Genomic DNA, 15835 nt, shown 5'->3' on the forward strand with positions numbered 1-15835 from the left:
GTGTAATTTGTAGCTGATACACTCAGGAAGGCCTGAAAGAGGTCAGTTGTACACAAACTCATCTTTCCCTACGTACAATGAAGCTCTTTGTAAAGCTGATACGGTTGCAGGTAAAAACTGTATTCTAAGTCCAGATGATCCCTTTCAAGTTCTGGGGGTACACGTGTGACATTTCAGCTATATCTTATCTTCATCTGCATTACATATGGTAAAAAACAAACAAACAAACAAAAAAACACCCCAGTGCATCACCTAGCACATGGAAGATTCTCTCTTTACGTTTGTGCCTTTCCATTCAACCTTAACGCTGGGGAGGTGAGGCATTGGGAGGTTTGCTATTAGGATCTGTGTCATCACCTGTGAACTTATTTTTTAAATTTTTGAAAATTTTAAATCTTTTGGCCACGCCACGCGTCATGGGGGATCTTAGTTCCCCGACCAGGGATCAAACCTGTGTCTCCTGCATTGGAAGCGTGGAGTCTTAACCACTGGACTGCCAGGGAAGTCCCTCATCTGTGAATTTAGATGGCTATAACATCAACTAAACAACTTCAGATAATTCTACCAGAAATCCATTTAGAAAAGCCCTTGTTCTTACATACACTTACGTGTAAAGCTGGTGGCCTCTGTTCCATGGACAAGGAAAGATCTTGGTGGGCAGCCTAGATGGAGATGGGGCTCAAATTCTGACACATTAGACCTGTTCAACGGGACAGAATGATAACTAGACTTTCATCCAAATAGATGAGACAGATAGGGTCCAGTCTGTCATGGGCATGGCAACACTGGTAGGAGGCCCAGGCATGCCCTGGAGGTCTAAGCAGGATGGAACATAGCAAGAAACAACTCAGGTGGGTGATACTTCCAAGTCTAGGCAGGGAAATGGGGAGGTGGTCCAGCTACCTGAATGTGTGGTTCTGGCACATTCTAGCACTGGCTCGGGTATCAGGGCAATGAGGGAAGTCCCGGCTTCCAGGGAGGCAGGTGCCTGGAGAAGCAGGCCAGCTACTATGGGACTTGGCTATATTCTGTGTGCAATTTTGTTTCCCCCAAGCAAGCTTATAATGGAAATCACTATGGAAACAGCATGCATGTACCAGAAATCTATTTTTCACCTAAATTTTGTTTGAATGTTTTGTGTTTTAAATGTTTTGAACTGAAGAGTTAAGGCATATCTGATTTTAGAGATTCGTCTGTCATTTGTCATTTCTGCCCCACTGAAATGGGGGAAACTAAAAAAGCATCCCATCAGTTCTTCAATCGTGAAAAATCACAAGCTTTCTAATACAATAATTTATAAAGTTATTCTACTAACTTGAACTTCTTTCTCAAATAGGAAGAAACGAAGCTGAGCTGTCTGACACGAAGAACAGGGTGCAATGATGCATTTTATCGAAGCGGAAAATAGGAACTATCCCCCCTGGCTAATACTGCTTCAGCATTTCTCACAGGACATTTTTCTTACTTGCGGGACTTCTTGTCCCTGGGAATAACACCATCACTGCTGGGTTGAGATCCTTCCCTATTTTGCAACTCAACTTTCAGAACAAGTATATTTAGATACTATATTTATAACCAAATGCTAAATTTATGGCCAACAAGCGGGCGGAAATCAGCTTCGCCCCCTTCCCCATAATTTACCTTTCTTAATTCAAGGAGCCAAATATAGTTTCTTCTTTGCCTCTTTCACTTTTAATTAATTAATTTGTCTTTCGCGAAATTACGGTGTTCTGACCCAGGTTATTCACCCAATGTATGTAAAAAGAAACCACCTTACATTTTAGGTGCTTGGGACATTGGATGACCCGGGCTATTTTAACCGTTCAGAAGCAGGTTTCCTCCCACCGCACCCAGAATTATCGAGATCACCCCCTCAGTCTTCTGTCTGGGCTAGCTGTTCCCTCGCCCTTGGTAGAGGCTGCTGGTCAGCCCCTTCCAGGATTGACGCTGGTCGCCCCCAGCACCCTTCTTGCCCCTCTCGCGGCGCGCGGGCTCTAGGACCGCGAGGGCCGCGGGCGGGAGGCGGTGGCCCCTCCGAGCCCCGCCCCGGCCGAGCGCGGGGTGGAGCCGGCGCGGGAGTTCCCCGAGTCGCGCGCTCCGGAGCCGGGGAGGCATCCGCGGGGAGCGGGCGGTGCCGGCGCGGGGAGTGGGCGGGGCCCCGAGGGGGTGGGCGGGGCGCGCCGCCGGGCAGTGCAGCTGCCAGCAGGCCGGGCATTAGGGCCTCGGCGGAGCCCGCTCCCCAGTGCGCTGGGCGGGGTGTGCGGCGGGCGGCTTCGCGGGCAGGCGCGGGCCGCGAGGCAGCGGCTGCACCCTGCGCCGGGGAGGAGCCGGGGGCGGGCGGGCAGCCGGCAGGCGGGGGCTGGGGCCCGCGGCAGGGAGTGCCGGAGCGCCGGCGGCGACGACGGCAGCGGCGGCTGAGCAGGGTCGGTGCGTGGGTCCGCGGCAGCTCGGGGTCCGCCCGCTGGCTGCGGTGCGAGCGGGCGGCCCGGCTGCCCTCCTCCCCCGCCCGCCGCCGCCGCCGCCGCTGTGATTGGGTGGAAGATGGCGCTGGGCGGATGGAAATCCTAATGACAGTCTCCAAATTCGCCTCCATCTGTACCATGGTAGGTGAGGCAGGAGGGCGCGGGCGGCCCTCGTCCCCGCCCTCGCCGCCCGCGGGGCCTAGCGCGGGGACCGTGGCCGGGAGGGGGCGGCGCGGGCCGGGCGGGGGCGGTTGGACGGCGGGGCGCAAGCAAGCGCGGAGCGGCCCCGGGAGGCTGGCGCGCGAGGGTGGCCGACGGGGGCGGCGCGGGTCGTCGGTGCCCGGGCTCGGCCGCGGGTCCCTGCGGCGCCGGGCTGTGGGCGCGCGAGCCGGGCCGCGGGCCCGGCCGGGGCCGGAGGTGGAAGTACACGAGCGGCGCCCGCGTTTCCGTCCGGCTGGCCGGGCCCGGAGGGTCCCCAGCGGGCGAGGGGCTGCGGCGGGAAGGCAGGGTCCCCTTACCGGCCGCGAGGGCACGGAAGTCGGCTCAGGTTTCCTCCCCGCGCCTCTGGCGAGGCCGAGTCCCCGCCGGCGCCGAGGGGAAGGGGGTGTGTGTGAAGGTGGAAACTTTAAATAAGTGCTGTCGAAAATTTCCCCCTTTTCTCCTCTTCTGAGAGGAACAAGCTCTCCCGTGTCCAGCTGCGTGTCAAGGTGGCAATCTTGTCTTTGGGAATCCACGTTGATCTTCAAAGCAGCTTAAGCGTTCCTGTCATCTGTTTACTTGAACGCCCCAGACGCATCAGTGTGTGGCTTCAAGTGTTTCTGTGCAGGAACTGACGGCAAGGGTTGCTGTCTGTGTTTTACTGGGGCTTTTAAATCGACTTTAAGGGAAAAGTACTAATGCCTGTGGAAAAGTCCCGAGTTGAGCAAAACGTGGGTGCGTTTAAATCTTGGTGTTTTGTGGTTGGTCAGAAGAACCAGTTTTCCACACGGTGGGGCGAATTCGTTTTATTAGCTCCTTATGACTTACATCTTGCCATCTTAAGTATGAGCCATCACAGAAAAAAAGTTATTTTTCACCACGTGGGCCTAGTGATGATGTTATTAAAGACTTCTGAAATCTTTCCTTCTGTTTTATGGCTTATCAGACCTTTTTATGCATGTGGGAGATCCCCCCCCCCAGCAATCTTCCATTTAAGGGTGGTACGTTTCATATACCTTTCTTTAAGGAGCGGTGAATCAGATAGAAAAGATGCTTTAGAAGAAGATTCTGTACTGCACGCTGAGGAACAGTATAAAAATGGCTGAAATCAAGTGGGATTAAAATCTACAGTATTAAAGACATCACACTGAAGAATGAATCATGAAGAATCCATTTCCTCAAATGGATGTTTGTTTTTCTTGCACAATTCATATTTTAGGAACCATTGATGTTAAAGGGACTGTATTTTTTTTAATTTTCTTTTTTAAAAAATTAATTTTTGGCTGTGTTGTGTCTTCATTGTGCTTCATTCGTTGCAGTGCGTGGGCTTCTCATTGCGGTGGCTTCTCGTTGCGGAGCATGGGCTCTAGGTGCGTGGGCTTCAGTAGTTGAGGCTCACAGGCTCAGTAGTTGTGGCTCGCGGGCTTTAGAGTGCATGCTCAGTAGTTGTGGCGCACGGGCTTAGTTGCTCCGCGGCATGTGGAATCTTCCCGGAACAGGGCTCGAACCCGTGTCCCCTGCATTGGCAGGCGGATTCTTAACCACTGCGCCACCAGGGAAGCTGAAAGGGACTGTATTAAAAGGATTTCCAAGGATCAGGTAGATTAATTATTTTTAGATATGCCAGTTTTTATTGTCTTTCTAAAGGAATGTGATAATTAAGTCTTTGAAAGTGATAATCTTACCAGATTGCTGAGCTACACAGATTGTCAGGTCATAGTTCACTGTCAAAGTCTAGAGTTTGTGGAGTGATGTGTTGCTCTTCACTGTTTCATCCACTCAAGTATATCAGGTATACATTTAGCACCTACTACGCACAAGAGGGTGTGCTGAGTGCTGGGGATATAGCAGTGATCAAGACAGCCTCTGCTTTCATAGTGTTTACATTCTAGTTAAGAGAGACAAACAATATTCACATAAACGTATTAATATATGCTCTAATCAGGTTAAGAAAATGAGGCAGAGAGAGATTTGCCAAGTCAAACACTGAGTAAGTGGGATTTTGATCTCAAGAATTTTAGACTCCAAAACTCTCTCTAGGGCTTCCGCTCAGGTGCATTAATCACATGCGGTGTGTGTGTATTGTTGGCAGGTAGGGAAACATCAGTGGCCGGCCAAATGAGATTGATCCAAAAAGTAGTGTTAAAATTGTATGTGCCTGTGTTCATATTTGAATACATTCTGATGCGCTCCCAAGGTAGTGCTAAATATGTCAAAGTATCCTGCAATCTTATTCTTTAAAGAGAACTTCAGTCTGTCTTCTGAGATACTACAAAATTGACAGTCAAGAAAAGCAAAGGTATTTATCTCTGTGCCTTTGTAGATTTCTGACCTGGTCACAGCTGTCTCTCAAGCAGGTAGCCTTCCTTGAATAATCTTAGCCCTGTCCCTCCCCACCCTCCATCCCCCTCATACAATTTCACAGCAGTTTTGTGATCTCAGTAGCACTTACCATACTTGCTGTGTTGTAACTTTTTCTGTTATCTCCTTATTGGATTCTGAAGGCCTTAAGCGAAAGGACTATCATTTATTTCACAGTTTGGTGGAGCAGTACCTTCTGCATACAGTAAAAGTCCCCCCGCATCCTTCATTTCTTCTGCTGATGTCTGGGGGCAGTAAGTTTGGTTAAACATGCCTGAGATTGGGGTTGTGTGTGGGGTGATGCAGAGGAGAGGGGCTGGTCCTAATGAGAATGATCTCTCAGAATCAGCAGCTGTGAAAATGCTTATAATGAGTTGACGTTTTATTCTATAAATAATAACGACATAATTTTTTCACATGTCAACACAAGGTACCTGGGCAAATAGCAATACCTTAATAGGATTAAGTAACTGTTAAAAACAAATCTCTTTTGATGTGTCTTATTCTAGATCACAGTTGTTCCTCTGACATGCGAAAGTCAGTTAAGTTTGTTTCTCTTGAGTTAGTGTTACAGCCTGACAGTGTGAGTGATTATGTTTAGGTTGCAATGAATCAATTTGCAGGGTACCTCTAGAAATGCCTCTTGTTGTTTGCCCATGAAATAATTTCAGTGTCACGTGGTGCTTGTTTTGCTGATGAAGTAGCTTCAGACTTCAGGGCCTGGCGCAGAGTAGCTACCTAATATTTAATATTATACCTCATAATTGTGAAATAATGGGGAAAGTGACTGCATGTAGAGGAATGGCCTGTGTTTTGAAATTGAAGTGGAAGCTGTAGAGCAGCTTGTGGTGGCCCAGGAGTAGAAAGTGACCATACGGGTCAGGGTTGTTAGGAAGCACAGCGCTGGGGGCTCCACGGATGTGAGAAGCACCCTCGCTTCCTGTTTGGGTTGTAGGAGCCTGGCGGGGAAGGGCGTGCAGGGAGGGGGTTGGATAAAGGAGAAGTCGTTGCAGGGGAACGTGGTCGATCGTGGGGTGGCCTGGCTCCTTGCCCACCCCCAGTCACTGGGTGTCAGCTAGATCCCCTAGAACATGGTGTCATTGAAGCCAAGGCCACAAGTCTGCTGCTTGGTGGGTCTGACAGGTTTGCTTTGAAAAAGCCTGTACCCAGCACAGCACCCTGCGCGTGGGAAACTTTAAGCTGACTGCACTTACTGCAGGAAAGTCACAGGTGAGACTGGCTCTTTGTCTTTTCTTATTGTTTGAGTCTCACTGGGGTCACTCACGCAGAGTCAGGTGCGTGTGTGGTCAGTGCAGTTTATCATTCCAGAGGGAGGGGCGGGAGGAAAACCTCAGACCCCGCGGTGCCTTGCTCGGCGGGGTGCGGGGTAGGCTCTTCATGTAGTCCGAATATTAGAGTAAATGATAGCAGCCCTTGTTCCTTCTTGAGAAATAGGGTGGCTGTGATTCTTTTATTAGCGAAATATTTAATTCATTTTTATTAATATTTTAGTAGTAAAAAAGTGTTTCCTGTGATGGGAACATTCAAAGTGAGTTGCCATAGGTTTAATAATTTTGCTGTTTTTAATGTTAATTTAGGAGAGATGAAAACTTCAAAAATAAGGAGTCTTCTGTCATATAAATGGTTGGATAAGGAATGTTTGAACATGTGTTTGAGGACCTTAGCAGAGAGATCCTTTAGAATAAGTTTTATTTAAGCCTGCTGATCATTCGAATTTGGCTAAAATACATATTGGACATTAAAAATTGCACATTCTCATTATAGAAAATTTGGAACGTATTCTATAAAAAAGAGTTTGGAAACTCTTAAGGCAGCAGAAAAGAAAATAACTTACTTTCCCTCCCAGACCTTGTCTTGTCTATTTTTAATTTATTTTTATTTTTTAAATTTATTTTTAATTTATATTATTTATTTTTGGCTGCATTGGGTCTTTGTTGCTGCGCATGGGCTTTCTCTAGTTGCAGTGAGCGGGGGCTACTCTTCGTTGCGGTGTGCGGGCTTCTTGTTGCGGAGCACGGGCTCTAGGCGCACAGGCTTCAGTAGTTGTGGCATGCTGGCTTCAGTAGTTGTGGCATGCGGGCTCGGTAGTTGTGGCTCGTGGGCTCTAGAGTGCATGCTCAGTAGTTGTGGCGCACGGGCTTAGTTGCTCCGTGGCATGTGGCATCTTCCCGGACCAGGGCTTGAACCCGTGTCCCCCGCATTGGCAGGTGGATTCTTAACCACTGCACCACCAGGGAAGTCCGTCTTGTCTTTTTCAAAAAACTATGCCCTAGGTAAAATTTCACATTTCAGTTTTCCACGTGAATTATTGGCACTTACCACAAATAAAGGTAAGACCATTGGGATTTGAAACTTTTCATATGCTTAAAAAGTATCGTTTTAAATACCATGTTCAATTAGGTGAAACAGGTATAAAGACTCTAGTCTCATATCATTTGGCTTTGCTTACCTCTTGGTGGTTTTCTCCTTCCACCTCCAACTAATCTTTTTATAATAAATCTCTGAGTAGGTTAATTATTTACTGTCCCACGACCCATGTGGCCAGTTCAGCCAGACTTGATCGCAACATACCTAGTTTTCTTCCTTGGTTCTGGGCTTCTGATAGGCCCCCAGAGACTGAGTCCACTTCCATTTTCTCACAAGTTCTTTCTTCCTGCCTTTAAAGTCAGATTTATTGAAGCTCTCCTGAAACTTTTACTGTCTCAGGAAAGATTATTTAAGCATTTGTTTAGCTAGCATTAATTCCTTTCCAGAAACCTTCATTTTTTAGATTTAAATAAGCTGATTTTGTTTTGAATTCTCTTTCAGTAGCTCAATTCCAGAAACTTAATATAGTATTTTGTAATGTATCCTACTGCATGGTATATTAAAAAGAGCAGTTGGACCAGAAGGAAACTTCTAATCCAGATTTTGACATTTAGATCTGTGCATATGGGAAAGTCTCCTAAAACTTTGTGGGTTGGTTTTTCTCATCTGTAAAATAAAGGGGTTGGACTAGACGCGTAAATATTCCTTCTGTGTTTGTTTCCTTCTAGATCGAAAACTCAGTATTCTCTGATCCTTTGAGTGTTTATAAATTTTATTTTATTTTATTTATTTATTTATTTTTTTGCGGTACGCGGGCCTCTCACTGTTGCGGCCACTCCCGTTGCGGAGCACAGGCTCCGGACGCGCAGGCTCAGCGGCCATGGCTCACGGGCCCAGCTGCTCCACGGCATGTGGGATCTTCCCGGACCGGGGCACAAACCCGCGTCCCCTGCATTGGCAGGCGGACTCTCAACCACTGCACCACCAGGGAAGCCCTATAAATGATTGTTGATACCATCATTTTGGGAATGCTAATTGTGTTTAATTGATTTTCGTTTACCTGTTTGACCCCCTTCACCCATTTCTCTCCACCCCCCCACCTCCACCACCTCTGGCAAACACCAGTCTGTTCTTTGTTCTATGAGCCTTTTTTTTTTTAAGATTCCACATATAAGTGAGATAATATGGTATTTGTCTTTCTTCACTTAGCATAATACCCATGATATTCATCCATGTTGTCGAAAATGGTAAGACTTTTAGTCCTTTTTTATGGCTGAGTAATATTCCGTTGTATACATATACCACATCTTCTTTATCCATTCATCCATTGATGACATCAGGTTGTTTCCATATCTTGGCTGTTGTAAATAACGCTGCCTTGAACATAGGCATGCATTTATCTTTTTGAGTTAGTATTTTTGTTTTATTTGATAAATATCCAGAAGAGGAGTTGCTGGATCATATAGTAGTTTTATTTTTAATTTTTTGAGGGACCTCCATATTGTTTTCCATAGTTGCTGCACCAACTTACATTCCCACCAACAGTGCACAGTGTGGTTCCCTTTTCTCCACATCCTCACCAACACTTGTTATTTCTTGTCTTTTTGACACATTCTGACAGGTATGAGGTGACATCTCATTGTGGTTTTGATTTGTATTTTAGTGATGGTTAATGATGTACAGCATCTTTTCATGTTACTGTTGGCTATGTGTATGTCATCTTTCGAAAAATGTCTATTCAGATCTTCTGTCCATTTTTTGATCGCATTGGTTTTTTTTGCTGTTGAGTTGTCTGAGTTCTTTTATGTATTTTGGATATTAGTCCCTTATCAGATATATGATTTGCAGTAGTTTCTCCCATTCAGTAGTTTGCATCTGGTGATGTTTTAAATAATATAAGGTGCGTGGAATTAGATATAGTTAAATATGAATTATACTTAGTTTCCTAGTTTGTTTGTTTTTTTCTTGTTTGTTTTTTTGGCCATGCCGGTTGGCTTCTGGGGTCTTAGTTCACTGACCCGGGATTGAACCCTCACTCCCTGCAGTGGAAGCATAGAGTCTTAACCGCTGGACCACCAGGGAGGTCCCCCTGTTTTTTTTTTTTTTTTTTAATGTTATAGAATTTATGGAAAATTACGGTCCAAAGTAAATATATTTCTTCCTTCAAAAATATTTACTGGAGGTTAGTGATATCACTATTTTATTCATTAACAGGCTAATCCACGCTGTTTACTTATTTTTGACGTTGTTTTCTTTAACAATGCCATTTTAAAAAAAAGATTTGAGGGACTTCCCTGGTGGCGCAGTGGTTATGAATCCACCTGCCAATGCAGGGGACACAGGTTTGATCACTGGTCAGGGAAGATCCCACATGCCACGGAGCAACTAAGCCCTTGTACCACAGCTACTGAGCCTGCGCTCTAGAGCCTGCGAGCCACAACTACTGAAGCCCGCGTGCCACAACTCCTGAAGCCCAGGTGCCTAGAGCCCATGCTCTATAACAAGTGAAGCCACTGCAATGAGAAGCCCAAGCACGGCAACGAAGAGTAGCCCCCACTCGCAGCAACTAGAGAAAGCTTGTGCACAGCAGCAAAGACCCAACACAGCCAAAAATAATAAATACATTAAATTAAATTTAAAAAAAAGATTTGAATTTGTACCCTTTTTGAGATTCTGCATTTATTTTTGTGGGTGTGAGTGTGACCTTGAACAAGTTACTTCGCTGTGCCACGGTTTTCTTGTCTGTAAAATGGGGGTGAAATAATGTCTACTTCATAGGGTTATAGAATGGTACCTGGCCCAGGGTTAATCATCTGTAGTGTTTGTAGTTATTATTACCTTTGTAAAGTGATTTGCTCCCCTCCATGAGGTAAGGACTCATTGGCACTACTAATACTAGTAACCCAAATTGAAATTTTTAAAGTAAAATGCAGTTATTTGAGTTCATTTTCATCATAAGAAAAATTAGTTTATTAACACTATATGCCTCTGAGGAAGCAGACATTTACTTTGAAGTTGAGTGAGCTAGATTATTATATTGCAAACTAAGAATGTAGATTATCTTTTTTCCCTGTTTTGAATATTTTGTAGAAAGATTTTATTCCTTTCGTATGGGAATAAAAATGTTCTAATTTGTAACATTCTCAAATATGTTCTAGAAGTTTAGATAAGTTGGGAATACTACTTTCAGAAGAAAAGTCTTATTTTTTCTACTAAAAAAAAAGCGTACCAACTTTTTGTCATTGTTAGAATGAAGTGTGTGTTAGCTTCAGGCCTTATTTCCTTTCAGATTTTCCTGTTCTTTCCTGAGGCCATATTGTTGCACTTGATTCACTCATGCCTCTGCCCCCGCTGGAATGATATCTCTTGTTGGCCTGCGGTGCAGTTACCCAACCTGCTTTTTTTAGAAGAGGATTATCTGAATATCTGTAAAATAAGGTGTCGGTAGAAAAGGGTAAATGCTAGATGTTGTGAGGCGTTAATGGGTTGCTGAATTTAAAAATTTAATCAGAGACCCAGTATTGTTGAAAATAACTATACATAAGACTTCATCATTTAAAACCTTGTGCATAGAATTTGTATTAGAAGCGGAGAGACAGTTTATATACGTAATTCATTTTGGAAGAAAAACTATGAAGTCTTTACTTTCACAAAAGTACTCAGTCAAGAATTTTGTGATATCATGTAGTGTGAAGTACGTGATATTTAATGTAGAACGTGATTGCGTGAGGTGCTGTGTATCTTCACTCTCCTGTGTGTTCACTGGCTTATCCTTTGCTGCTGCTGCTTCAAAAGAAAGATCATTAGCTTTTCCTAAGAGTTGTGTGGTGTCTACGGAATGTCTAACCGTGCTTAGAATCTCCATCTGTAGTCGTCCATGCATCTAAAGCTGCATGCCAATAACAATTTATTTCCAACTGAAAACAAGAAGTGGATGTTCTTCCAGTGATAACGGACAGATGTTCTTATTGAAATGCTTCGTAGGTGCAGGAACCAACCAGCATTTCCTCCTTGTGAATAGTGGTGTACTTTAATCGAGTTAGAATATTATTGCCTTTGATTTTCTTTTAGTGCTTTTTATTTCAGCGACCTAAGTAAGCCTTCTGCCTGATGGTGAGTAAGTATATAAGTGCTTTTCATGGAAGGAGGGGTGGATTTATTATTTTTAAGCTAATAGCGACGTGTTCTCTGTCTTTTGTTCTTTTTTGTAAAGCGCCTTTCTTCATGAGTACTTTCAGGAAGCATCCGTGGAGGCTTGCATTCTGTCAGGGTGTATGTGGGTCCTGAGAATACAGAGATGACCATGATAAGCTCTGGTCTTACAGAGCTTCCCGTTCGGTGTGTCCCGAATGGGTTATGGTCGTGCAGAGAACACCCAACTTCTGGTGGGTTTTCCCTGTGAAAATCCAGCCTTCACCTGATGACCGCACTTGAAAATCTGCATCTTCTTTGAAAGAAATCTGCATCTTCTTCACTTGTCTTCTTCTTTGAAGACATTTATAGATTGCCCTTTTCAACTGAAAAGATGTAAGTGGACTCTTCCACCTTTTCTGTCTCTGTTTGTGGTTTGTTCTATTACCTTAGTCCTTTCAAGGTGGCATGGCTGCCTTGCCCTTCCTTTCTCGTGTCCTGCCGTCTCTCTCTTGGTTGCAGTGTTTCACCCCAGATGTCACCATCTTTCCTTTTTACTTCTGGGACCGCACTGTGGTTATTATACCACCTCAGCGTGTTCTGTTAATGATGACCAGGGTCATCGCGGCAAACTTGGTGAGGTGGGAGGTGACTTCTGTAGTTTTCAGCTTCCCGGGGAATGTGTGTGGAGATCTGGCGCTCGGTGGCCCGTAGTGGTGCTGGTGCTGAGTACTTCGCAAGCCGGTTTAGCAAACGTAGAGACGATAAATCCAGGCTGGATGATTAACAAGAATTAGGATATTTGGGTCCATTTTTGGTTGACATAAAGCGGATGAGCCCTCTCCAAATGGGACGTGCTGCTGTGACAGGAAGAAGGCTGGGCTGAGTAGGCGTGGCCCTGTTGAGAAATGAAATTTCATGATAGAATATTTGTAAAAAGCTTCAGAATTGTATTCCTGGTAGACATGGAGTGGTTGGTAAATATTATTTTTTTTAAAGCTGTCAATTATATATTTTTATTGAATTTAAATGCTAGAAAAAAGTATTCGAAAGTATTTATCTCTTCATCTATTTATTTGTAATACCGCAGAACTCCTCTTTAAATACTTGCCTATGGGAAATTTTTATTAATAGACCTATTTTTGTCTTATTTTCCTTCTGTCTTTTTTACAGCCAACCTATGTTTAGTACTGATTCTGAACTATAATGACGTGGTCACTTTTAGAAATGGGGTGGTATATATGCTTTTGAGGTTGAATGAATTGTTTTGAACTATGAAAATGAGGATTTTAAAAGTGAACTAAACCACTCAGGTTTAGCTGTATGCATTGTTAAAGAATATTATGACCTTTGGTTTCCTTGCAAACAGTAGTTTCTTTTAATTCTTCATTTTTCAAAAGTCAAAAAAAATTATTATTTTAAAGAGTACAAAATTGTGTGAAGTAAAAAAACCTATCTCTTGCAAAGAGAAGGAGGGGGCAGCCCTTTCCAAGAGTTAATTATTTGTTAGAGTCTGTGTGTGTGTGTTTGTGTGGCTGGACATTACCTGAGCATATATAAACATACAGTATTGTGTGTGTCATCACCCCCCCCAATAAAATTTGCAACTTGCTCTTTTCACTTAATGTATTGAATATAATGGACATTTTTCTTTGTCATTATATTGCTTCATTCTAGGTCAAAACTGTGCTCATTTCTCCATCATCTTCAGTGTTGATCATACTAGAAAGGTTGGATTATATAATACTGATTGCATATTTTCATTTTCTTTAACATCAATTGTGTTCGTTTCCTAGGGCTGCCAAAACCAAGAACCCCAAACTGTGGTTTAAAATAACAGTTTTACGGTCTCACAGCTCTGGAGGCCAGAGTCCAAAATCAGCAGGGGCTGGGGGTGGGCAGAGCTGGCGCCTTTGGAGGCTGTGGGGAGGCTGCTCTCTGCCTTTCTCCTATAGCTTCGGGTGGTTCCCGGGCAGTCTTTAGTTTGTGGATGCATCACTCCAGTCTTTGCTTCATCTTCACTTGATGTCCTCCACTTTGTCTCTGTTCTTCATATCGTCTTCCCTCGGTCCACGCCTGTTTCTGTGTCCACATTTCCCCTTTTTATACGGACGTCAGTCATACTGGATTAGGGCTCACCCTGATGACCTTTAACTTGATTACCCTTGTAATGACCCTGTTTCCAAATAAGGTTCATATTCTGAGGTACTGGGGGTTAGGACTTTCAGATGTTTTTATTGGGGGATACGATTTATCCCAATGCAACAATGGAGCAGTCAGGTTCATTTTTACAAATCAGTATCAATGATGTTCATTAAGTAGGTTATGTACTAGACACTAGAGTTGCATTTAAGTTTCAGACTTTGTCCTCAAAGGACTTGCAGTCCTTTATTTTTTTCATATATATGAAAAAAATCAATAATGAAAGTAAAATGCTACATTAGAAAACACTTAATGCAAAAGAAAGCAATAAAGGGGAAATAGGAAAAAAGACAGGAGTCGGAAAAAATTTATAAAATTATAAATTTTACCATATACATCTTAGCTTGTCAGAATCACCTTTAGATTTATACTAGCATAATTCCAGTGGTATATAGGAATGTTATTCCTATATAGGTCCATTCCCTTTCTCCCCTTTTAGGGCTTTATTTTTATATATATTACATCTGTTAATGTTATAAACACAGCAATACATTGTCATAATTAGTACTTCACCATCTATTTGCTAAGCCCATTACAGCTTTGCTCCAACCCGCCCCTTTGTGCTGTTACTGGTATATGTATGACGTATATTACATTTATCTATATCATGGGCCCAGTAATACTTTATATATTGTACATACATAACTATTTTATACAATTGCTTTTTAAATCAGTTAAGAGGAGAAAGAAAAAAATGTGTTTATGGTGTCCTCTGTAGTGAAACAGTTGCTGTCACGGGTCCTCTTTTTTTGTTCATGTGGACAACAATTATTATCTGAGGTCATGTGCTTTCATCCTGAACAGCCTCCTTTAGTATTTCTTGTTAAGTCATGTCTGCTAGCAAAAAACTGTCAGGGTTGTTTGGTTTGGTTTGGTCTGGGAAAATCATTGTTTCACCTTTAGTCTGAAAGCTTTGCCAGATTTAGTATTCTTGGCTGGCAGTTTTTTTATTTGAGCACTTTGACTGTGTTACCCCACTGCCTTCCTGCCGCCTTGTTTCTGTTGAGAAGTCAGCTGTCAGTATTATTGGCGTCCCTTCTAAGCGACTCATCCTTTTCCTCTTGCTGCTTTCAAGTTTTTCTCCTTGTCTTTGACTTTCAGCATTTTCACTATCATGTGCCTGTTTGTGGGTCTCTTTGTGTTTATAACCTGTATATTCTTTTTTTAAAAAATAAATTTATTTATATTTATTTTTGGCTGAGTTGGATCTTTGTTGCTGCACGCGGGCTTTCTCTAGTTGGAGTGAGCGGGGGCTACTCCTTGTTGTGGTGCACGGGCTTCTCACTGCGGTGGCTTCTCTTGTTGTGGAGCACGGGCTCTACGTGCGTGGGCTGCAGTAGTTGTGGCTCGTGGGCTCAGTAGTTGTGGCTCGCAGGCTCTACAGTGCAGGCTCAGTAGTTGTGGCTCACGGGCTTAGTTGCCCCGCGGCATGTGGGATCTTCCTGTACCAGGGCTCGAACCTGTGTCTCCTGCATTGGCAGGTGGATTCTTAACCACTGCGCCACCAGGGAAGCCCTGACCTATATATTCTTAAATTCTGGTTTATGTTAAATGCCTGTACCTTTCAGTTGGGAGTTTGTTTTTTTTTGGGGGGGGGGACATTTTCGTTATAGTATAATATATCAACTTTGTAGGTCAGAATGATTAGATTAATTCAGAATCGTTACGTCTCAACCAAGAATATATTACTATAGTTAAATATTACATTCTCATAGAAGACATTCATAAGAAAATTGGACACAAACTAAAATGAAATGATAGTATGAATTCGTTTCATGAGTTATATGTTGTTGTGCCTGTGATTAGCTTCACTGTGTATTCATTCTACAGATAAAATTGTTTCGTGTTCTTTGGAAAGGCAGTGGTTATGAGGGTGTCCCGCTGCATGTTTATCGGATGGTGTATTAGATTTCTAGGGCATCTGTAACAAGAGCTGCAAACTGGGTGGCATAGAACAAGGGAAATTTATTGTCTTACAGTTCTGGAGGCCAGAAGTCCAAATCCAAGGTGTTGGCAGTGTTATGCCCCCTCTGAAGATGTTAGAGAAAGATCTGTTCCAGGCCTCTCCTAGCCTCTGATAGCCTCACCTGGAAGTATTGAGCCTCAGGTGTTCCTTGGTTTGTCAATGGCCACTTTTACCTGTGTCCCTTCAC

At 43.7% G+C, this 15835-nt stretch overlaps 1 protein-coding gene across 2 annotated transcripts in view; it reads left to right on the top strand.

Moving 5' to 3' along the window:
• Positions 1 to 2330: 2330 nt before the first annotated feature.
• USP12 (ubiquitin specific peptidase 12) overlaps positions 2331 to 15835 on the top strand; it is a 78296-nt gene continuing 64791 nt past the window's right edge. Inside the window, exon 1 of one of the 2 annotated variants that reach the window (XM_004281775.3) lies at positions 2331 to 2603. In XM_004281775.3, the coding sequence (XP_004281823.1) occupies positions 2556 to 2603 (48 nt within the window). In that variant the 5' untranslated portion in view covers positions 2331 to 2555. The remainder of the gene's footprint in view (positions 2604 to 15835) is intronic. The other variant, XM_049701296.1, reaches the window with a different exon arrangement.

Source organism: Orcinus orca, chromosome 18 (genome assembly GCF_937001465.1).
Source record: "Orcinus orca chromosome 18, mOrcOrc1.1, whole genome shotgun sequence".
Classification (NCBI taxonomy): domain Eukaryota; kingdom Metazoa; phylum Chordata; class Mammalia; order Artiodactyla; family Delphinidae; genus Orcinus; species Orcinus orca.